This window comes from Nansenia antarctica (genome assembly GCF_963989245.1).
Source record: "Nansenia antarctica genome assembly, chromosome: 12".
NCBI classification, from domain to species: Eukaryota; Metazoa; Chordata; class Actinopteri; order Argentiniformes; family Microstomatidae; genus Nansenia; species Nansenia antarctica.
In genome coordinates, this window is record NC_137682.1 from 15,941,287 (window position 1) to 15,966,416 (window position 25,130).

A 25,130-nucleotide genomic window follows, 5' to 3' on the forward strand; every position below is an offset into this window, starting at 1 on the left:
TTACTTTATGACTGAGCCAATTATGGCAATTAATTGAAGTTCCTTCCTACTTCTACTTCCTACTGAACATGTTATATCGAATATATAACATTTTCAGTAGGAAGTAGAAGTAGGAAGGAATTGGAGATTTGTTCATCACATTGGTGTGTTTGGATGAACATGGGTGTTTCATTGGTTATTTCAATGCACCAAGACTACGCACCACACTGAAGTTACAGGTAGAGGGCCTCCTTTATACTCCTCAAATACCTGTCTGTATCATTCAGGAGGGTCACTGCCAGTGGTATGCTACCACAGATGGCAAGGAATCCGTTACAGATTAATGTTTGTGTGTACACCTAACCAGCTGGTGGGCGCGCACGCACGCCCACACACACACACACACCCACACCCACACCCACACCCACACGCACACACACACACACACACACACACACACACACACACACACACACACACACACCTTCTGAAAGTGTAAACAAGGACACACATCACAGTAGAGCTGCAAGAAAGTGTTCTCTAGAATGGCGCTCTGGTCTCTGGCCAGAATAACTGGTCGAATTTAATGAGGCAACTTCAGACGTGTGTGGCCACGGTAATAGCAATAGGCTACTGTGTGTAAAACACTTTTCTTGTGAATATCAATTGAGACGAATTAATAGTGTACTAAACATGTTTTATTAGTCATTGGGCCTGAAGACTATTTTGCTCAGTGTCTTCAGTGATAGGCCAGGCCTACAATCTCACCTGTGACCTGACCCCTTGGCGGGCCTCTTAGACACACTAGTGTAAAACTGAATAAAATACTACACTAATGTATATCTTACATATATTTATAGTTTCACAGAAGTTGCACAGCTCGCAACGTCGTCAAACCCAATCCAAAAATGATAATATCACATGGATGTGTTTTTTCTTCTTGCTGGACTTGGACTTGGACACGCTTCTCTCGCACTCATGTGGGATATAACAAAGTGACAGCGAGGGTAGGAAACAATTATCATATTTTGCATATAATCGAACACAGGATTGCAGGCAATAATCTACAAATCCTCAGATGATGAGAAACACATTCAGGATTTCCATCTGTGCAACCTTAGGGACATAATCATAATATGATGCAATGATATGTATATATATATATATATATATATATATATATATATATATATATATATATATATATATATATATATATATATTCGTTCAATGGCTTTCAACTAACACGTTTACAGTAGGCCTAGTTACGGATTATAAAACATTTAGCACATTTCAAATAGGATATGATTTATATATGTTCATTTAAAGGCACACATGTCAGATCTGTTTCTGGTCCTGATTATTAAAATATGCCTATTCACAGCGGTGAATTTTTTGATTTTGAGGAATCAGGAGTAAGATCAAATGCAGTAGATTGTCAATTAATCGCTATTTCTGTCATTGTAGTTCCACGTGAATGATTACAGATGGCAGGTGTCATTGCAAACGTGAACGCGGACACATACAGTATCAGATACGTTTAATCGAGTCGTGCTTTCGAAATAATGACAGCTATAGTTCCCGAAAGTGTTGTTTGGTTGATTTCCCCTATATGATATATTTCTGAGTTATTTCGACTTACAATAGTAATAAGTCTCCAAACATGTATTATATTATGGAGGAAATAACCATCTACGCTCTTCAAACGCATTAACACATCGTGAGGTTAGAATGATAAGGTTCTATCTCCGTTTAGGGCAGTTCAGAGATATTGAGTTTTTACATTCCATTATGTTCTGTGAGATGGAACCTTTGTATTTTATGAATTACTAACTCAAAAATGTCAACATTTTAAAAATAACACCACACAGGCATTAATAAACACCTAATGGACCAGATTATGTAAAAAAACTCAATTTTGACAAAAATTGAGATAGAACCTTATAATTCTAACGTCACGACATCGCTTATAAGAGACGCTGCAAAAAGGCAAGACACATACAAACTCACAGAGCACATATCCACAAATAACAAGTTCTACCTTCTGACAAAATAATGCTGTAAAAAGTTCCTTTATTCTTCTCTCAGCGCAGTGTCTTCAAAAACCTCATTAAGTTCACTCTAAAGTTTTGGGTTTGGTTGATCAACTTTTTCACCCTCCCGTCTGTCGTTCAGATGCGTACCCCACCTCCCACTCTCCACAAGGGTAAAGCCATCAGTAAAAAAAGAAAAAAAAGTGCGCTGAAATCGTGACGTTAGAATTATAAGGTTCTATCTCCATTTTTGTCAAAATTGAGTTTTTTTACATAATCTGATCCATTAGGTGTTTATTAATGCCTGTGTGGTGTTATTTTTTTAAAATGTTGACATTTTTGAGTTAGTAATTCATAAAATACAACGGTTCCATCTCAACATAATGGAATGTAAAAACTTTGATGCTCAATATCTCTGAACTACCCTAGACGGAGATAGAACCTTATCATTCTAAGCTCACGAAGGGTAAAGCCATCCGTAAAAAAGAAAAGAAAAAAGTGCGCTGAAATGTCATACGGACAATATCTTAATATCACCAGTCATGTCCTAATTCATCGGTATATACACTGTGGAAACGTGTCATTTTGCGAAAATGTGAGTTATTATGTCACTTTAGGTTGCAGAGTGGCAACAAGAGACCTACAATCGAGGCCTACAATTTGCGATCCAAATGCTCTTTTTTTGTAGCCACATTGCTTCTTGAATTAATCTCTAGCCGGCATATTGGCTGTATCACACATGGTTAATAACTGCTCTATACTGTAGGGCCACAACACACCTTTGTAGCTACTTAGTGTACAATAGTGCACAATAGTATGTTTTACATATAGCCTCTATAGGTTGGGATGTTAGTTGCTCGATGGGTGTCAATCAATCGTTCCCTTAACCTGCCAATTATAACCTGGTTATGTTCAGTAGCCTTATGTAGACCAGAAGAAGTCTACAGTTCACTGTTGGATGAGCCAACCATTAATGATTCATTCATTTGTCAATTGTAAAATATTGAACTATCACAAAAATGTAGGCTATTGATATAATTGCTTCTTCATATAGAATATGAATGCTTTGCATAGGCCCGTTAATAGGAAATGTTGGACCAACATGACAGTGTTCTGTAGCATCAAACAATAGTCTTAAGAAAGTGATAGAATAGCTCAATACAATTTATTCAAGACTTTATTTTAAGTGGCAGAGCCTATGAAAACCAAATAGAAAATCGAACAATATTAGGAAAATTATTTTCATTACTGTTGCTATTATTATTATTATTATTATTATTATTATTATTATTATTAGTAGTAGTAGTAGTAGTAGTAGTAGGCTAGTAGTAGTAGTGGTAGTAGTAGTAGTAGTAGTAGTAGTAGTAGTAGTAGTAGTAGGCCTATTATTATTATTATTATTATTATTATTATTATTATTAGTAGTAGTAGTGGTAGTAGTAGTAGGCTAGTAGTAGTAGTAGTAGTAGTAGTAGTAGTAGTAGTAGTAGTGGTAGTAGTAGTGGTAGTAGTAGTAGGCCTATTATTATTATTATTATTATTATTATTAGTAGTAGTAGGCTAGTAGTAGCAGCAGCAGTAGTAGTAGTAGTAGTAGTAGTAGTAGTAGTAGTAGTAGTAGTAGTAGTAGTAGTAGTAGCAGTAGTAGTAGTAGTAGTAGTAGTAGTAGTAGTAGTAGTAGTAGTAGTAGTGTAGTAGTAGTAGTAGTAGTAGTAGTAGTAGTAGTAGTAGTAGTAGTAGTAGTAGTAGTAGTAGTAGTAGTAGTAGTAGTAGTGGTAGTAGTAGTAGTAGTAGTAGTAGTAGTAGTAGGCCTATTATTATTATTATTATTATTATTATTATTATTATTATTATTATTATTATTATTATTATTATTATTATGGTTCTACTATGCTATGTTTGACCTTATGGCTTTCCTTGAAACCACAAACAATTAAGGCATATATTAACTCACGTTTGGTTTGATAACCCCTACCTACACGTTTAGACATTTCTGCCAGTCCAGCAGTATGCAGATTATTATGAATGTGACACACATGCAGCAGTCTAAAGCCACAAACACTGACTGGGCCACTGGAAGTGAGGGCGGAAGTGAGGGGCCGAGGGTACGGAATGGAGTCCTGAGGCTGACCAATGAGAGGCGAGGACGCCAGTTCCATCGCGGAGCTCTGAGAGCTGCACGGAGGGCTGGGGCAGTCACACAGCGAGAGGGAAGGCGGAGACCGACCTGCCCAGTTCCGAAAGCTCTGCCTCTTCTGGACCCCGTTCAACTGAACAACCCAGAACCTTTCCAAAAGTAAGACGAAGAGGGAAGGAAGAACAGAAAAAACAAAAAAAAAACGAGGTGCTCACTGCCTTGATTTTATTTTGCCGCCTTTCTGCCAAGAATTTCTCTTCCGGTGTTGATTTTTTTTTCCCGCAACCACTGACTACAAGAGAAAAAAGCCTGAAAAGCACCAAAGTTGAACGTGAGAAATGTGAAGCTACCGGGCTTGTGTTTCACCCCCGGTTCCAGCCAGGATCCCCCTTTAAATCCATGCAATACAGTGCAATGGTACGTGAACACCGGATTGTTATAATATGGTTATACAACTGTTAGTTAGACCATTGCTTTTTTCCCACCATTAACACATTATTCACTGCTAACTTGGTAATAAGTAGTCTATGCATTATTGTCAAGTGAACGAGACCTGTGTCGATATTCCGATTGTTGATGTTTTGTGGAGGGGTAAGCCTATATGGGTCACAGGAATATTTTCCAATGGCCGGTGGAGTTAGTTAGCGCCAAGAGAATTTAACTTGGCACAGATTCTGGGTTAACGTCCCCCGCCCCTTGTTGGCAATGAACTTCATTTGGGAATGTGGAGCAATTCTATAGGTTACACACACATCTTTACATTTGCAACAATATTTAAACCCGCTCATGTGCGCAGTAGCCTCTTTTGAAGAGAGAATTAAAGTGCACATCTTGTGCTGTTCGTTCATATAGATTATAGCACATCCGTCAAATAGTCTATTTAGGAATCGTCCATGTGCATTGTAGGATATTATTAATATGTGGACATGCTGTCCCGCCCTTCACATCGAAAAGCATGCGTAATTAGCTATGAATACCAAGCTTTGCTTATTACCTTGTCATATAAGCTTGTGTTTATTGCACACTCACTAGTGCCTCTTTGTTACTTTGGGGCTGAGACCTGGGGAGTCAGTTACAGTTCGTGACGTTAGAATGATAAGGTTCTATCTCCGTTTAGGGCAGTTCAGAGATATTGAGCGTCAAAGTTTTTACATTCCATTATGTTTTATGAGATGGAACCTTTGTATTTTATGAATTACTAGCTCAAAAATGTCAACATTTTAAAAATAACAACACACAGGCATTAATAAACACCTAATGGATCAGATTATGTAAACAACTAAATTTTGACAAAAATGGAGATAGAACCTTATAATTCTAACGTCACGAGTTGACTCAGTTGCCCAGCCTAAGTAGGCCTATAGTCTTTGACAGGTCGCTCCTGTGTCCTATTCGGTTTCCCAAAGAAATGCTGGTCTGGACAATTGATCGGAACCTTTGTGGTCAGCTAATTTCTCATGGGTCATAGTTGAGGTTGTGGCAGGAATAGTCTTGTGGCATAGAGGTCCATGGGCACATTTGAAAGACACCCTCGGGTCAGGACACATATTTTGGAACCGTTCTACTATCCTCACATCGGAACCATGCGCAACTGTGACACCATCCTTTGATCCGTTTCCAATATGGATCCATTAGGCCATACTTTAGAAAGGACATTTGCCCACCAGTGCCACCCACTTAAGCTCACATCATCACTGTAACCTACATAGAGCTCTGTGCCTTTAGCCCAGTTAAAACAATTGATAATAGCCTCTCATCGGGCAATAGAATTGCTTCACATTCAAAACGACATGGGTATTAATCAAGTTGTGTCATCTAAAAACTCGATCCACTCTTTACATTCTACGTGTGTACTTAAGTGAGCTTATTTTGCATTTGCTATTATTTTCGAGATGTATTTTGAAAGGCCCCCAAAAACACAATTCGAAAAAACGGACCTGGTCATAGGCTTGTCCATAACTTCAAATAGTGCACATTGAAAAGAGGGGTATTGTATATGATTGTGTATTTTGCTCATTATGCAATTCTCAAATAGTTTGTTGACCTTTTGTGTTAGGGTTAAGGGGTTAAACGTGAAATAAAACCATGCATGAAATAAAACCATGCATGCATAAGTCCATGGTTATGTTGTAGAAAGAGTTCGAGTAAGGCCTCGAGTTCATAATTATGTGAGGGAATTTTCCATTCCGTTTCTTTTCGAATGGGGCGCTGGTCCAAAGTCTTCCGCTCATAAAATCATAACTCAGAGAGAGAGAGAGAGAGAGGGGGGGGAAGAAATAGTTGTATGCTGTGTTTTCAGAGGGAGACGAGGAGAAGGTGGGCTAGTGGATATGGAATGCGTTTGTTAGAGGAGGAGGGGGTATGACTATGTAATTACGTGGAAAAAAAAAAATCTTGGGACTGATTTTGCTTAGTATCGCAAAGAGTGCGGTTGTTACCGCTCGATTTTTACATGATCAAGTTTGAAAAGCTGGAGTGGAGATCAGAAATTCTGCGCTTTCTTTCAATTCTCATAATGCGTTTATGAGTTTATGAATGAACTCGCAATATTATAGACTATAGCATAACGCAATATTACTGGAGCGGGATTTCTTTTTTAACCTTCATGCTCTTGACTTCATTCACCGGCTCCATGTGTAGTCAGCTGTAAAGGCATTACACGTGCATATCATTTGCGAACTCATATCTGCTACGATCGGCTCATTTGAACGGAGAGATGAGTATGTTCGGAGTCGGACCACCGGGATCTCACTGATGTTCTGGGATAAGACCCTTTTTACGCGGATAACTTCTTCTCCACAACCTTGCATTACGCGCCTGGAAAGAATGGCGCGATAAAGTGCTCCACCTGGTATTCAGAGGACACATTTGAAGTACCTATTTTGTGTACACAGCTGGCTCATGATGTACTCTCCGATCTGTCTCACTCAGGTATATGCTTTAAGTATTGCTTTTCCTTCTAATCACTAATCAATTATGCATAATAATGCCGCAATGTATTGAATAGCTATAGGACAGGCTGTATAAAATAGCCTCTTGCTCTATGCCCGTCAAAGACCGACAAGTCAGTGTTTTGAAATCGATGTATATGTTAATAAAATCCAAGATCATATCCCTGCTTAACTTTGGCACCACGACTATCACCGTCTAGTATCCAAAGTAATTGAACCGATTTGCCCTGTGTTCGATTTGCTTCTGCTGACGCGAACGGTTTTCAGAGTGATTGAAAGAAAGTGCATGGAAATTGACTGCTTTATAGTCCAATAAGTTGTAAAATAAGTCTGTGGAAGGTAAGAACGTTAGTTCCCAGTGTGAGAGAAAGGGAATCAAGTGATGATGTGTGCTAAGATGTGTAGGCTATTCTAAACGAGTTGCGTGAAGATAGCTGGCTTACAAAATGCATTATCGCCAATATATCCCGCACAGATAGCCGAAAATGATGCGAAATCAGAACTAACTAAATTTGTTTTCACTTTAAGTGACCTATGAATCATCATACATATAGCCTACAATAATCATCATTTATTATATAATTTTAGTTTGATGATGACCCCCCTATGTTATTGATTTAGAATATCTCAATCGACATGCATATCGGCTGAATTTGAATGACATTCTTGAATTTGAATTTGAATTTGAATTTGAATGACATTCTTCTATAGCGTTTCAGGGGAAACTTTTAGCCCGAGATGGAGAACCACTTGCACTGAATGAAGATGAAAACAAATGATAAGGTTGATTCAGTGGTCGGACAGAGTAGCTGACTTTTTTTGGCTGACTCAGTTTTACTGTTTATATTTTACTTGGCATAAGTAAGTGATTGACTGAGATGTGGTTTAGTTTGTACTTAAGAGGATTGTGCTTTTATGGCCTCAACTGAAGTGCACTGCCCAGGACTTCGCCAACTCATTCATCTTACAGTGCATTTAAATGTAGCTTTTATTTCTCTGACCAAAATACTTTCTTATGTTGTGCTTGTAGTAGAAGGAGTATTTATTGGTTTGGAAATCGATTGTTGTAAATGCAATCAAAACATGAAATGAATATTGATTGACTATGGTGAGGTGATCAAAATGATTCAGGACTCCCATTATATCTGTTGTTGAATTGTTATATTATTAGTTTCAAAGTAAAGGACTTTTGGAACCATAGTTCCATCTAAAATAAAATCACTTTCTATATCTGAGTATTCACAAAAAATATCATAATTGTTCATGCTTTGTTCACAAGTTTGAGATTTTTATTTATTCATGAATGCTTTTTGCCTTTTGTATGATTCTACAGAGCGCAAACACACGTTTTATTGACACATTACTTACAGCTTGGATCAGAGTTGGCTTCTCAGAGAAACACCAGTGGCTATATGAGAGAAAAGATAGGGAGTGGATTTCTGTGGTTTCCCAAAGCGCCTCTGCCTGCCTACACAAAGCACAATATGTGGTTTAACTCTTCCAAGGCCTTTCCAAATGAACAGTGTTACAGTTTCAGTTTGACATTATTTTGACCTAAAAATAATTATTTTCATGATGAGCTTTTTATGAATCCATAATAACAGCTACTAGAATTGCCATTACTTCTTTTAGAGATCAGAGAGTAAAACACTTCTGGTCAGCCTTATATTTGTTGACATTTGAAAGCATTTGAAGGTATAATTTTTAGGCATAATAAATAGTCAGTACATTGTATATTTTATAGTTTTATCATTAAATCCAATATTTATTTTCTTAGGTAAAATTAGCACAACAAGCAACATACTGTTGATTGGAATATACATATAAAATATATATTATATATATAATATTTAAAAAATAATATATATATATATATATATAAAACAAAAATAAATCTAACCACCGACATGAAGTGTATTTTCGAATTGAATTAATTTCCGACTTAGCAAAAGGCATTTTCAATGCCACCCTTGTTACGCAGTGCAGGAGATACCAAGAATGTGTTGTTTGTGCCAAGATACCATTTTCATTGTCAGTCTTGGTTAGATTTTGGAACGGCTTGGAATATGTGTCGCGCCACACATCTATGATAACACATAAAGTGACTCGGCAGGATCTCAAACCCAGTCTCAAACCTGTGCAAATAATGGTATTTTGGTTGAGGCATAAGTGTTTTTTTCTGCCCTCTATACTTTGCCAGTTGACTTCATGCCTTTCAAACATGGGAAGTGAGTGAGTGAGTGATTGTCTGTGTGTGTGTGTGTGTGTGTGTGTGTGTGTGTGTGTGTGTGTGTGTGTGTATTTGTGTGTGTGTGTGTGTGTGTGTGTGTGTGTTTGAGGAGAGGAGGAGTTGGGGGTTTCTTCTTTCCACTCTTCAGTTATGTGAGCATTTTCTGACTACACTCCAGTCCCCTTTCACAGTATATCCTCTCTCCATTTCTAGTGAGAGGCAAGGACATGTTGGAATGTGGACGGTTTGATAAGAGAAATGCAAGTGTGAGGGGCGCATGCTCCCTGTGCCAATAACCCAGTTGTCCCACTCAGAGCATGCTTGGGAAATGGGAACAGCACCTTTGTACATTCTCTGTGTGAGCTTTGCGCTATTGTGGTGTTGGCAGTTGAAATAAACAGGGGCGTCCTCACATCTTCAGTGTCTTTTCTTGTTATTTCCCTGTAATAGTTCCAGCAGTATTTAAGATGGTAAAGCATCTGTTAATCATGTTGATTTTCTTTGACTTAAAGGAGTCTACTGTATGGCACAATCATGTAATTGTAGATATAACTGTACAGAATTGTTTAATTGTGTTTCTTATTCAATCCAGTAACAAGGGGGATTCCTCTACTTTCACTTGACATGACTCTGTAAATTAACTCTTCTTTCCTTTTTTTCCACCCTTTCCCCTTCTTCCCCCTGCACCTCCTGGACAACAGGATGAATTTCATCCCTTCATCGAGGCACTTCTTCCTCATGTCCGCGCTATCGCCTACACGTGGTTCAACCTCCAGGCCAGGAAGCGCAAGTACTTCAAGAAGCACGAGAAGAGGATGTCCAAGGACGAGGAGCGCGCGGTGAAGGACGAGCTCCTGGGTGAGAAGCCCGAGATCAAGCAGAAGTGGGCGTCCAGGCTGCTGGCGAAGCTCCGCAAAGACATCCGGCAGGAGTACCGGGAGGACTTTGTGCTCAGTGTTACAGGGAAGAAGCACGCGTGCTGCGTGTTCTCCAACCCTGACCAGAAGGGGAAGATCCGAAGGATCGACTGTTTGCGGCAGGCCGACAAAGTGTGGCGTCTGGACCTGGTGATGGTCATCCTCTTCAAAGGCATCCCTTTGGAAAGTACGGATGGGGAGCGTCTCGTCAAGTCTCCGCATTGCACCAACCCAGCACTTTGCGTCCAGCCGCACCACATAACAGTGTCGGTCAAGGAGCTGGACTTGTTTCTAGCGTACTATGTCCAGGACCAAGGTAGGTTGACTCAGTGTGTGAATGGGCTGTTGGATGGTGTGTGGGGTTTGTGGGTGGGCAAGGTCAAGGGTTATATATATAGGAGACTAGCTGGATCCTCTCATCCATAGGCTTTGAGAGGAGGCAGGCCAGCTGATTCTTCCAAACAGGCACATTTCAAAGTACAGTATAAAAGGTACAACCATCATACATGTGCGTATATTCTTTACACAAACTATACAATACATCGTGGGAGCAGCAAGACTATGTGTGGCATTCCCTTCCCGTTCTGGTGGTTTGGTACTGTATATTTCACAACACCAGTACATATTCTGGATGTGCTTTTGAAGTGCACAAACTGTAAGTTCTCTTTACAGAGACCTATCTATAAATTAATTGACAATTGCCAATTAGGCTAATTGTCCCACACATAAGATATATGAGATATGAGCTAAATAAGCTGAGACTGCCGAACGCAATAGACTATGAAACATATATTTTATTAGAACCCTTTGAATATATCAATATTTAATACAACATTTTGATGTTTAAGATATATAGAAAAATATAAAATAGTTGGTGTGCTTTGTTGGGGATTTAAATTCAGATACTGTAGATGTTTTGAAATTGGACCCATCGATTTCTGGTGTGGATGTAGGCCTACAGTATTATTTTTAAATGTTTAATTCTTTTTAGATTGAAGTGGTTAATGGTACAGTAAATGTGTTTTTAATTAGACTTTTTAAACATATGACTTAAAACTGTAATCATTTGATTATTATTATCTTAGTCTGAATGACATTTTCTTTTACAGTAGAATTACAGGTTTGTTTGTGGTTAACTGGGTTGTGATTTTCCTTTAATCTGTCAGGTACAGTATCTACTACTGTCCCACTGACATTTCTCCACAACACATTTACAATCATCATCATTTTCTGAATTTCAAATACCAGTCCTATTACTTTTTCAAAGCTTTCCTAACCTTTTGTTTCCTTTATTCATTACCATTGTAAACTATTGGTTATTTCAAATTCCCTGTCCCCCCAAAATGGTACAATGATAATGTGAGTACATACATGCAGTAAGAACCCTGCAAGACATTTGGTGTTGGAGGAAAAGGCAGTATAGCTAGCTCATTATCATCAAACTCTGAGCCCCCATTTTGTGTTTGATAAGTGCCAGGGAAAGCAGAAGGCACAGCAGAGAGACAATAACGGTTGCCATTGGCACCACGGTTGGCATCAGACCCTCTTTTGTGTCCTTTGTAGGATGCCGCTTATTCTCTAGTTTGCATCTGCTGTGGGTAACTGTTCAGTGTGTCAGCCAGTGCAAAATGTCTAAAAATGGTTCTTCTTTCATCATGTTAAGAACATCATTTACGAAGCACACTGCACACTCTAGGCTGTATTCATTTCGCTGTCAAATGTTCCAGAAAATAGTCGGTGCTGCATTTCCAATTTGCAAAGCGTACATATAGTTGCCGAGCTAGTATGAGAATACACTATGCGTCGACGTGTTGCCCTTGTGATGACAGTTGAGTTTGAGCCTACTTATAATTGTATTTTTGGAGCAGATAACATATATCAAACTTTAATTTGTAATACTAAATACATCCTTTTCGCCATTTCTTTCTAATGAGAATATAGCAGATACCCGCAACAGATTTGTTTTCATAGCGTTGGAAAAACTAGGACACATTTTCTGGTACCTTGAGTAATGGCGGCAATTTTTTTTCCATCCAGTTACCAGGCAGTGCCCATCTCTAGACAATGCAGCCATATTGTGTTAGCGTGCGGTGCGGCGCCATTTTGTTTTGCGCCGTGCCAGGGAGGCAGGGAAATCGCCAGTAATGGTTGTTAGAGGTTCGGAGGTTGGCATCAAACCCTCTTTGTCTGCTTGCAGCATGCCTTTGATTCGTTGGTTGGCACCCGCAATGCAGTGGGCATGTTGGAAAGTTTTTTGACAGTGGCAGAATGGGAGCCGGCGGGCTTTGTTCTGCTGCAACTGCACGAAACAAACAAACAAACAATCAAACACAAAAGAAACCACCAAACTGCTGCCTCTTCAACAGAACCCGGTGTTTGTGTAAATCGTTCCAATAAATGTAGCGTGTTCAATCGTTTTCTATGAATGATCGCTGATCATAATGTGTTCTTATCCCATTTAACGATAGCTGCTTGATAGGCTACGTCTATAGGTAGCTAATTCTTGTTGAATTATCAAACTACAAAACATTCAAGTAGCTGCATTCAAATCTGTTTAAACAATGGCAGTAACCCTCTACACTCGTTTTGCACCAGCTGCTCCTTTATTGTGAAATGTTTGATATTGTTAATGTTATTTTGTATTCAAAAGAGTTTGAGCCATGAGTATTTGTTAACCTTGTTAATTGATGCCATGAGAAAGGTCGCTGGGTTGGTGGGTGACTGTGTTGGTTGAATTCAGAGAGGGCATTCTGCCTCTTGTTCTTGGGCACAGACGCGTTTAGCTGGGCAGAGTCTGCTGTGGCACCCTTGTGCATGCCCAGATGAATGCCCGCTCTGAAGGGCGGTGGGGGCAGGGAGTGGGGGTAGTGGCAGCCATTGTGCCAACGCGCGGGTCTTCTTCAATGGGGACCCGTTGGCTTCTCACGGGCATAAAGCTCTTCACTACGCTTGTGACGTGCTAGAAATGTTAGAACTATACCTACATTATTAGTAAAAAAAAACAAGACAAATAAATTCTATGTGAACATTAGAGTAACATATTTGAACTCCACCTGTGTTGGTATTTTGCATATCAAGTTCCACTGCTAGAGGGAAAAAGGTTTGATAATAACGAGATGCCTATCTGATCTGCTCAAGTCAAGTCAGAACATGTCTGAAGATGAGGCCCATCTTCATTTGGTTTCATGTTGTTCTTCATACCTATTTCATAAGCACAAGGTACCATTGTGTTAATGGACTCCTGAGTATACACTTCTTTGTTCTTTCGCTAAAGTATGATCAGATTAAAACCATTTTACCACACCTTCCAATATCTTCACTTGTATGCTGAAACATCTCTGGTGTTTGTTGGAGGATTAAGGCATACATTTCAGGAGAGACTTTGGACAGTGGGTTCGTTACAATTTCAGAGTTCTGTGTAGATTTTGTATTTTCTATATACAGTATCGTAGTTCACTTGCCCTACCTGGAATAGCCCTTTGACCTCTGTCTCTATGTCTCGCTCTGTTCTGGACCAGTGACAATTATTGTTGAAGAAAGAGCTGCAAAAGTCCAGTTATTGGTCCCCTCAAAATGTTCATTATCATAAACAATTGGGAATTAGCTGCTACTAGGCTAAATCAACAAACCTTTGATCGTGTTCTGATAACGGAGTCCATGTTTATAAAACAAGCAAGCTACCAACAACCCAACAGGATTGGTAAGAGCCTGAATGGAAAGCCTGGGGGATCACGGTCAATTTGCATCCCCATTATTCTGGTACTGAAAGTTAACATGGCAATAAAACATTGACATGTTTTTTTTTTCTTCCCTTAAAACCCTCCCCATTTACTTTGTTACAAGGCAAGAATTTCTTTGACCGTCCTGATAGGTCTTGGATTCAGATGGATTACCCTCTAATACGCTTTGCCATGTTAAAGAGCCCTGTTTTACGAGAGCCAGACTTAGCCTCTGGTCCTGGTGTCACGACCTCTGCAAAGAGATGTGGCAGGGTATCCTCTGAAGTTTAATTGAGCAAAACAGATTTGTGAAAACACACTGCTGGCCCAAAAGCACGTGGGTGGAGGAGGAAGACATTTTGGGCTACCTGCAAGCCCCCCCTTATTGACCCCTACAATTGGGGTCAAACCACCATGGTGTCTGGCCCACCAGTGGTCTTTTGACAACCATTTGTCAGTCTTCTTTTCTCCCTGTGGCCAGTGGCGCTTCAGTAAGTGAGGGGGAGAGGTAGCACAGGCCTTCTGCTACCAGCACACTCTCTCTCTCTCTCCAAGGCTGACTTCATGTCGCCGGTAGTCTCTTCAACACTGGCCGTCGACTGCGGTACTGCGCTGCGTGGGGTAGCTGCTTGCATCTCGTTTTCCGGCCGGCTGCATTTGAGGCATGGTCAGGGGCAGCGAGGCTGACCTCCAGGTCACAGCGGAGGTCTGTGACTAAGCACAGCATCTATTCCCCCCCCCCCTCCCTCCCTCCCTCCCTCCTACCTCTCCTTTTACACCTCCATCAGGAATCGCCCCTGCGCTACACTGCCCCCCCCACCCCCACCCTCTCTCTCTCTCTCTCTCTCTCTCTCTCTCTCTCTCTCCCTCCCTGGCTCTCCCTCAACCCCCCGACTCCTGTGACAGCTGCTTCAGGCCCAGGCGCGTAGCCAGAGAAGGGGTGGCTGGGAGGATGCCAGGAGCCAAACAAAACTCATTGCAAGCATACAGTGTTAAGGACACCATCGCACCATGTATTCTTCTTTTTCTTTAAGGGGGTTACAACAAGAGCTGTTTCATTAGTTTGTTTTCTGATTGTTTTCAGTAATGGAAATGGGACAATCCGTTTGATGAAATGTGTATGTATGTAGGCTATGGTTACACCCTACTGTAACATTTGTTCTCACTTATGTTTCCCCTATAGTACCTGTGTAGTAACTCTGTAAGCCTGAATAACACATTTGCATTAACAATGCTGTTACCCTGCGTATTAGTTATAGCTTTATAATTGCATGGTAAGGGACTGTTTCTTTTATTCACTTGTGTAGTAATACAAGCCGCTCAACCCCTAAGCAAATGACTATGTTAGAAAACGTAATGCATCAATGTTATTAGAGTAATTACAGCAATACTACACCGGTATAGGAGGAGATATAGGAGGATAAAGCCATATAATAGTCCCCTGTCCTATATGGCAATAAACCTGTCTGTGTGCCCCCACTCTGTCTCTGCGTTGGGTTTAACATCCCCCACAGTACTGGGAATCCCGATGAACTTGAACTTGAACTTGAGCTTGAATACTGATGAGCCATATTCATGGGAGGAGGGTACCAACCTAGGGGCTAAAAGTTGATCATAGGCTCAAACTATCAACAAAATATTTAAAACCCTGTTAATTCATTCAGTGTGCTCTCGTAAAAAAACATGAAATTATTAAAGGAATATGGAATTAACGCATAATATCAATCCGGTATCCATAGGAGTCTTCCGTCCGAATTTGGTTAAGGAATTCAAGGAGAAGCTTTGTGGAGAGTGAACCACACAACCCTGTGTTCAGCTCCAGCTCCCTTATTAGTATGCGGTTAGGCCTGCGGTGAATACCTCACTCAGAGCCGTAACCTATCGAACACATTCTCTCAGTCTAATCCATTTAGAACTCCCTCCCAGGTCTACTGCCCACTTTATTGATTTCCTCTTCCTACTCAATGACCCCTCCCCCTCTTCTACCGAACCGACCTTGTTGCTGTTGGAAATTCTGTGGTGTGCTACTCCGTTTCGCATAGACTGTGGTGGTGGTGTCATAAAGATCTTTCTTTCTTTCCTTCCTTTTTTTTCTTCCTTCCTTTCTTTCTTTTCTTTCTTAGCTTGTACTCACTTGTTTCTCTCTCTCTCTCTCTCTCTCTCTCTCTCTCTCTCTCTCTCTCTCTCTCTCTCTCTCTCTTTCTCTCTCACTCACTTTCTTCCAGCCTCGGCGCTCTGCAACCAGGTTGCCCAGCTCAGTATGAACCACATGTCATTAGCAGCAGGATTTTACTCAGGCAAATACCTCAAGGCTTAAACAGACCATGTTACCTCCCTTAGCCCTCTCCTGTGTGCCCTGTGTCCATAAATCTCTATGGAAACTAGGCAACTCAGAGGCCACGGTGTTATGTGGATGCCTGCGTCTCAACCGACTTTATTACTCCATTTCTCAGAGAGATCTTCCCCGTAATGACGACCTGGACTTTCCTGTGTCTCAATCTACACAATTACACCCATTCCGAGTGAGACAAAGGCTTTAAAGAGTAGAGTTCAACATTTCCTCTTAGAAATTGGTGCAGATAATAATAAAAATGTAAAAAAATCTTTGGGATCTTGATAGCGTTCGGCTTCGTCAGAATTTCCCAGGCTTTCCCAGGGAGTACCCGGCATACATTTCAAACCCCCCTGAGACCACTTGACAGTGGGACTAGCGCCGCCCACTCCTCCCAGCTAGACTCTGTCCGCCAGCCCTCCTAAATGAAGACAAATGGGTGCATTCACCCCCTGTCCCACACTGCACACTGTACCTCACTGTCCTTGCTTACAAAGACCCTCCCTGCTGCTTGAGCTGCACCATCCAACGGCTGCCCTCTCCCCTGTCCTCGCCCAACATCCAGCCTGCCTGGCCAGGCTGCCCATATCAGACAGCTGTGTCTGTGGAGCAGAGCCAGAGAGAGAGAGAGAGAGAGAGAGAGAGAGAGAGAGAGAGAGAGAGAGAGAGAGAGAGAGAGAGAGAGAGAGAGAGAGAGAGAAAGAGAGATAGTGGTAGACAGGAAGAAAAAGAGAGGGATAAAAGGAGAGAGGAGTAAAGATTAAGTTAACCATTGGTGACCTAGCTTCTCTTTTTTTTTGTCGGTAAAGAGAAAGACAAGAGAAAGCGGGAGTGAGAGACAGAGAGATAGAGGAAAGAGAACCATTCCTCAGAGCTGAACTTTGACTTTTTCAGACCCAGGGTGTGCAAAAACCCGATGTGAATCCTTCATTAAGCAACGAGCCCATGAATGACCGCCCAAAGAAAAAAAGAAATGGGCGGTGGTAGTAGTGGGGGGTGTGGGGGCAGGGACAGACAATCGAGGAGGTTGCCCGGGAGACAGTTAACTTGTACGCGGCCCCCCCTCTCGTTTTCCCCATCAAACTCTTTTCAGTCTGAGCAGACCCCGGTCACTGGCCTAGAGTGATGGTTGTCTCTTCCTTTGTCTGGCTGTACAGTACGCCCCATCATTGTGATGGCTCGCCAGGACCTAACGGGATGGCTATAAGAAAGGCAGCCATTACTGCACTGTCCAAAGTGTACTTTGGGGTGGGCGTGCTGTTGTTTGCAAGGCAAATTCCCCAGAGGAATTCTCTATAATGTCTGCCTTTGGGTCAAAGAGGGGATAAGGCGTCTGGGGCTTGGGAATGGGTGTTTGGAATAAGCAGCAGCGCCCCATTGACTTGTCAAAGCCTCCTCCCTCACATATGTCTGAGCTCTCAAAAGCACTCTCCTAATGGAAGCCTCAGTACAGCATAGATGTGTGTGTGTGTCATATTTTGGAACATAGTATTAAAAAGGAACAAAAATGCTTCATTAAAATGCTTCATTAAAAGGTTTCATTCTTTAAACTAGCCACGTTGTGTCACATGCTGACATGACATCCTGTGGAACAACCAGAACACGACTCACAAATCAGTGAAACGACAGATGTCAAAGTATGTCTGGACAGCTACTTTCTGCCCCTTGTGATAATCATATCCTGTTTTCACACTGCTCCATTGCATAAGCGTATTAAGAGAGAGAGAGGGAGATGGGGAGGGGGGGAAGGGGTGGAGTGGGGGCGGGGGGGGAGAGAGAGAGAGACTCAGAGAAAGGAACATTTTCCAGTTGGTGGTTAAGCCGACAGGAAGAGAGAGATTGGAGAGGAGGGGATTCAGAGGCAAAGTTAAACAGTATTCCCATGTTATCACCATGAATACAATCAAGGGACTGTTAAACCTGAGACAAATCAACATCAAAGCAATAATTTGATCAGTGTCATCAGATTAATAAACATACACTTTAACATCATCATTGTTTGAATAGATAATAATTAGCCTGTATTAAAAAGACAAACCAACCATCAGCATCATCATCATCATTACTGGGAGGACGTCAGGAGATTTGAAGGCCGATCTGCTTTGTGTTTTGAGAAGCCAACTCCAATGATGTCAGGGCAGGCTGATTAAAGCTGCCGCCTCGGTAACCGAGGTCTCTAATGAAACCCGTGATTTTATGGGGAAGAGCGCGCCTCGTTACAACAGTGTGCTGTGGGAAGGATATACGCTCTGGCTCTGGATAACTTGAATTCTTTTCAAATTGGCCTGCTTTTTTTTATTTTATGCCATAGGGCTCCAGCTGTTTTTGGGGTGAATGCTGTGCTGACTTCGACAGAAAATCTTCAACCACACACACACACACACACACACACACACACACACACACACACACACACCCACACACACACACACTGACTCCCACATGCACGCAAACACAACAATTATTCGCTTGCTCACCTGCATCGAGGCCCAAAAGCCTGCATTTAGATTCAATCGTCCGCACCTCCTCTATAAGCACAGAACGCCGATGTCTGTCGGCAGAACAGAACGGCAGGATAAAGTAAGACCGCTTAATACCCAGTTCCGGATTTACCAACTCAAGATTGTAATTAGGCCTGCAACATGTGCACAGGCCTACAACAACCACAATTATGTTACGTATCCACCCCAAAAAATAACTCCACTTCATTCACCCCATTGAACCATTCTTAATGGTAGGCTACGATACCACGGCAAATTGGGTAGCCGCTATAGCGATGCAAATCCGGCTCAATTAATGACTCTCTTTGTACACTCTCAGCCTGTGATCTACCACTACCATCACTTCTGCATCTGCTAGAACATCTAGAACCGAAACGTGGTTTGTGACGACCACAGAAATATAATTCTAATTCTATGGTGATGATTTGGGTTCTGCAGTAAGTCAATATTTGCGAGTCAAGGAAGTACCCCTGTCGTTTCCTTAAGAAGACCAGGGAACGTTTCCGTGCACAGGTGATGGAATGACCAGGATAACAGCAAAAAGCAGAAACACCCACCCTTCTGAAACAGCTCAGTGTTCGAAAACATCTTCATCTAGCTTTATGCTGCTGAGCCTGTTTTCTCAAACTGTTAGGCCCCATAGGCTTCTCTCTTGCTTTTTCTCTCTTTCTGTAAAAAAAACCTCTGGCTGAAAAACTTGGACTGCCATGTGTGTCTTGTTAAGGGCAGTTATGACAAATGGCAGCAGCTGTACAAACTAATCTCTCTGTAGCTTTCACACATGGCGCCCAATTAACAATGGGCCACTGTGGGGCCCTAATCCACGCTGCGCAGCCACCCTCTTGTCCTGCAGAGCCAGCGGCCCGGGGAGCCTCCACGCTCCGCCTGCTGAGAGCTCCCACCAGAGGAGCGGGAGGATGTGGGGAGTCAGGGAACGCTGCACAGTTGGGGGAGGGAGGGAGCTGCGCCGGCCATGTTGTTAGCTACACGGTTGGGAATGTTAGCCTGAGTTAAAGTGTCAAGACTTTTTTTGTAGTAGTAGTAGTAGTAGTTTTAGTTCAGTTCTAAAGTGAATTGTAGGTAGATGTGCAAGCATTAAAGAGCACACACACAGCTGCAGTTGCTAGATTTGGTCGAACTGATCTTTGGCTGGGTATGTAGGTGGGAGGGGTAGAGAGAGAGAGAGAGAGAGAGAGAGAGGAAGTTTCCTGACAGGGGGTATATTTCCAGTAGTTGTATGATGATAAACTGCTGGTTCCTTCAGCATCAGACAGCTGAATACTCTGTGTAAAATAACCCCCATTGCTCCCTTCTTTATCCCATCCCCAGACAGCTCGGAGTGTGTGTGTGTGTGTGTGTGTGTGTGTGTGTGTGTGTGTGTGTGTGTGTGAGTGTGTGTGATACGTCATTTACACATTGGGCTACTGGTACTATAGCTCTGTTAGGGTGTAATCTATAGGATGAGGGGTTCTCCCCAAAGAATGTAAGAGTGGAGCTGCGCCACGCTGTGAACTTGGTGGCGCCACTATGTGACATTTTACGGCAAATTAAACGATATTTTTTGTAATGATAGTGTAACAATCTTTGAATTGCCAACAACATTGTTGTTAAAAACAAAAGCAAAAGTGAAAGCGTTTTGTGAATTCAATATTATAGCTGTGTATATATATATATATATCGTTTTTTTTACCCAGCATCCAGTTGAGTGCCCTTTCTTTAGTTCAGTGCCTCTCTCTCTCTCTCTCCCTTACTGGGAGGGCCCAGCTCAACCCTGCAGTACAACGACCCCCATTTGTGAGGGTGCATTTCTGTGTGATTGTCTTCTTAGTACAATTACAGAGAAATCAGTTATTTGTACATGTCAATACATCCCAGTGAGATTCCATTTCAGGGTGAGCTTTTACCGTAAGCTCTCGCCCAAGAGAATTCATACTTGGCTGAGTCTGAGAGGATGAGTGCCGGCTTCCCTCGACACCCTCAAAATGACACACACTCCTGGTGGAATGTCAATGAAACCAAATGGAGAAATGAAAAGAGAAAATCATTTGGGTGTGATGCCTGGCAGCCTGCTCAAGGTCGGTGCCAACTACTATGAATGGGAAACCGCCAATGACGGGGGGAGAAAATTTTACTTTTTTCACTCAGCAACCAAGAATAATTAACCGCACGCAGCCTCTCTGGTCGTGGCGCATAGCCCATGGACAAAGCCACAAGTCATTTCAGCAACATCCAATTTCTACTGTGGAGAGACAGAGGAGGGGGGAAGAGGCAAAGGAAAGCTGTATTCTATGGCTGGATATGAAAGAGGTATGGAATGGTTTTTAAAACCAAAAGTGGGCAGGAGACTGACCCAACTTCAAGAACCTACAGCAATGGCTTTTATTGTTCATGTACTTACACTAAGCTTATGAAATCAACACAAAACAGTACAAGTACAAATAAATCTTTGTTTTTGTTTGCTTGTTGTGCTGCCTGCAAGCATGTATAGCCTATTCGGAACACTCATTGTAAATGAGCAATGTTATTTCTGACGCAGACACAAATAAGATGAGACCAACCAACTGAAGATAAAGAGATATATCAGTCAGCAGAGAAATGACAGAACTAGATCTGGTGGCCCAGGTCCCAACCACACTCAGTAGCTACAGGAACGGATCAGGGCCACATTCCTCATACCAGAGCTGGTCCACAGCAAATTGCCATCTCTCAGCCAGGGCTGACTGAGAAAGAACCAGTTTTCCATGTACAGTTCCAGACAGTATGTGTAAGCACATGCATGTGTGAGTTCCCGCCTGGAGCATACAGTTGGCTGGGCCTGGAGGATGAGGTGGTGAGGGGGTGGGGGTGGAGTAGGTTAGTAGTGACAGGGTCATCCAGTTCATATCTGGAGAGAGGTATCATCCCAGCGTTCGCACAGTGGGTGACATGATGGAAAGAGCACTGTGGCTGCAACAGTGGATACATAATATGTTTATATATAGGGTTTATATATAGGGACCTAGACGGGTGTTCAGTGCAGGACAGTGCTTGTTCCATATCACATGCACCCTGTCACGTACACCTCATCTCCACATGAGAGTGGCTACACGCATGCAAATGCATGTAATGTAGACCAGGTGTTCCCAAACCCTCCTCTGCAAATGTGCTCCCAATTTGACAGTGATCAGAACGTTCATGCAACCCCCCAACCAAACATTTTGGAAAATGCTAAAGTAGGTTTGCATATTATGAGTTCATTGCAAGTCATTGCAGGCCAATGAAATGCCGTGCACATACCAAAGACCCAGATCTAATATTAATAGTTCACCCTGCAGGAGACTCCCTAAGGTCATGCATTTTACTGTCACGTGTGCCACGGTCTTGGACGTGCTGGTTACGTCCCTGGAAGTGATCAATGAGATTTAGTTACTTTACACATTCCATCAGTCAGTCTGTGGGACTGATATATAAAAAAAAAAAAAAAACGTTGTGTTGATTATTATTATCTTTGATCAAAAACAAGATAAACATGAACGTGACAAAACTCCCACGGTTCAGGGGAAAACACATTAAACAAAAGGGTGAACCCTGTCCTGACAATCAAAGCAATGTTATCAGCAGTCAACATATTCTCACACCGCGACACAAGAAGAGAAGAATGGCCCATTGACGGATATTGCCAGCCAGCCTTGTTGCGCTGATCTTTAAGAAAAGACTAGTGTTGCCGCTAGACCAGAACCCCCCTTCCTCTCTCTCCTTCCGTCTATATGTCTTTATACTTGGAGCAGCTGAGGGTGGAGGGAGTCGGGGCGGGGGGGCGGGGGGGTATTGTCGGGGTGCGGCGGGGCAACTCTGTCCCATGCTTGTGGTGGGCTGAAAAGAGGGAGCCGTCACCTGCCAGCCTGCTGGAATGTTAGTGCCGTGGCTCTGATAATTGGATTTAATACACACTGTCTGTGAGGAACGTCCAGGAACTCTCCCTTTATTGTTCGGCCCAGCCTGGGACCCTCAATAGGACTTGTCTGTGTTTATACAAGCACTCACGTCTCAATAAAGACTGTTTACAATGTGTGTGTGTGTGTGTGTGTATGTACGTGCCTGCGCGCGCGTGTGTGTGTGTGTGTGTGAAAGAGAGAGAGAGAGAGAGAGAGAGAGAGAGAGAGAGAATTAGGGCACATGTGTGTTTGACAGAGAGGGAGAAGGCAGTAGACAGTATGAGGGTCTGTCTGTATCTCTATGTGAAAGGTTTCAACTGGCATGAAAAGGTTGTGTTTTGTCTCTTGCTTTTAGGTGATGTATTATTATTATTATTTTACAGCTTTTATATGAAAATTGTACTGTTAGAAGTGTTCATTCATTGAGCATGCTAACAGGGGTCACCAATCATACACCAATCATACTAATAACCAAGCTGTAGTTAAGTAAACGCATCCAAATCATGGTTCACTGACTCCAGATCAGTGACTACCTTATAGGTATCCAGAGATAAGCCTCATTTATACTCAAGCTATTTACCGCGGTGTGAGTGCTGAGGTCAAGTAAAGGGTTTGGGGAGATTTTCTAAATGTTGTTTCTTCATGTTCTTCCCCCCACTTAACTTACACTTAGAACATAGTTTAGACATTTCATGTTAACCGCACCCACAATGGTCAGGGGTAGAGAGAGGGCAGTGTTGTTGGGTGGAACGTATGTGAACTGGGATCATTAGGGATGTTATGGCTCTGTTTTGCGTCTGAGGCTGGAATCAGGATCAAGCCTGACGCACTGGCTTTCCTCTCTCTGGCCTCACTGTGCTATTTCCACTGAGCGATGGCTTGAGCTGGTTAAACATCTCTGCTGAAGTGACCTAAATTCCTGGTATTCACCTCAGAAGACCCCTGCCTCAGCCAACTAACCATATTTTTTTCCCCACTCTTCCTATGTGAGCTTGGCTTGAAGCAAATGTATGTTTTTGTTTTGTGTATAAAGGTTCCTTCCTGTACATTAGGAAATCATGTTAAGAAATTCCCCCCACCCCCTGCCTCCATTCCTGTAATGTAGGAGCACAAACAATGACAGAGGTTCTTTTTTTTCTTTTCTTGGCAGGGGCGACTTGTTGTGGTTAGATAAACAGTCTTTAATTGCATTTAATCTGTGTTAAAATGAGGCATTTGGAACAATTACCTCGCTGTGTTTACAAAACAGCTGTTCTGTGGCTTCTTTTTTTACAAGTATCCAAAATATAGAGCACTTGGCCACCTCTCTGGTTTGAAAAATAAAACTTTATCGAAACTCAAACTTAGATGAGTCTAATCAATGTTTACGTTCTCAATGTCATCAAGCAGGTCTGGTTTTATTGACGGTGTACTTTATCTCTCACCTTTGAGATGTGTTTTCAGTTTAAGTAGACTTAAGGAGGACCTAAGGAACAGTTCAACTTAAACTACATAGCTACATAAACAACACTTCATGACAGCAGAGGCCTTTTTTTTTCTTTTTGCAAACATTTGAAAATCCAGCCCAGGTTGTACAGGGAAATGTTTCACATGCGACAGGGAAATGTATCACATGCTAATGCAAGTGGTAGTCCGCCATATTTTCCCTCTTTCCTCTTTGTCCTGCAGCGATGTACTATTGCATAAACAATGGTCTGCTTAACCACCTTTGGGATAGTGTGGCTGTCCGTGGGTTTGAACTCTGTCCAAGCAAATGTTGTTGTTGGACCTAGCCCCAGAGCCAAACATAGGGGCCAACCGGTGGCCTCTGTTTTAGGAGGTGAGCACTCATTGGACGATAGACAGGATAGTACTTTATTTACTGCTTTTCGCGTCATTTAGCGGAAATTAAAAATGGTTAAAAAACCCGAATTAAGAAAAAGAAAAATAGGGTTTATGTTCTGAGAAACCTTAACTAAAATATGCTGTCTTTCTTGTGTTTGTGCATGTGTGTGTGTGTGCGTGCGTCTGTGGTTTAGTATTCATAATGAGGTGTTGCAAAATGTGGACTCTATCTCCTCCCCTCACTAACCACCTGTATAAACACGGGTGGTATTGCGAAACGGGTTCCAAGGAAAGACTCTTCTCTCTGGCTTGTTGTCGGAATGAGGTCAGCGAAACGCAGAGCGGGCTTTACCTCGCTTTTTTTCCTTCTCTCTCGCTCTCTCTTTTCCTCCCAGAGAAAGAACAATACAGCCACTTGAAGAACTGAAAGGGCCCCGTCTGCCTATAGAAGCCATAGAGGCCACGCTCAGTAGTTACAGTACCTGAGCCTTATCTCTAGTGTGTGTGTGTGTGTGTGTCGTGTGTGTTCAGTGTGCATGGGGTTGAGAGGCCCAGTCGTTTCCTTGATGACCACCAGAGCACAACTTTTTTTT

General features: G+C 42.1%; 1 protein-coding gene across 2 annotated transcripts in view; it reads left to right on the forward strand.

The window, feature by feature from the left end:
- The first annotated feature begins 4,459 nt into the window (after window positions 1–4,459).
- Window positions 4,460–25,130, forward strand: part of LOC308168452 (nuclear factor 1 B-type) — a 65,440-nt gene continuing 44,769 nt past the window's right edge. Inside the window, exons 1-2 of one of the 2 annotated variants that reach the window (XM_080543047.1) lie at window positions 4,460–4,566; window positions 10,032–10,563. In XM_080543047.1, the coding sequence (XP_080399173.1) occupies window positions 4,549–4,566; window positions 10,032–10,563 (550 nt within the window). In that variant the 5' untranslated portion in view covers window positions 4,460–4,548. Of the gene's footprint in view, window positions 4,567–6,593; window positions 7,081–10,031; window positions 10,564–25,130 lie in introns of those variants that run through there. The other variant, XM_080543046.1, reaches the window with a different exon arrangement.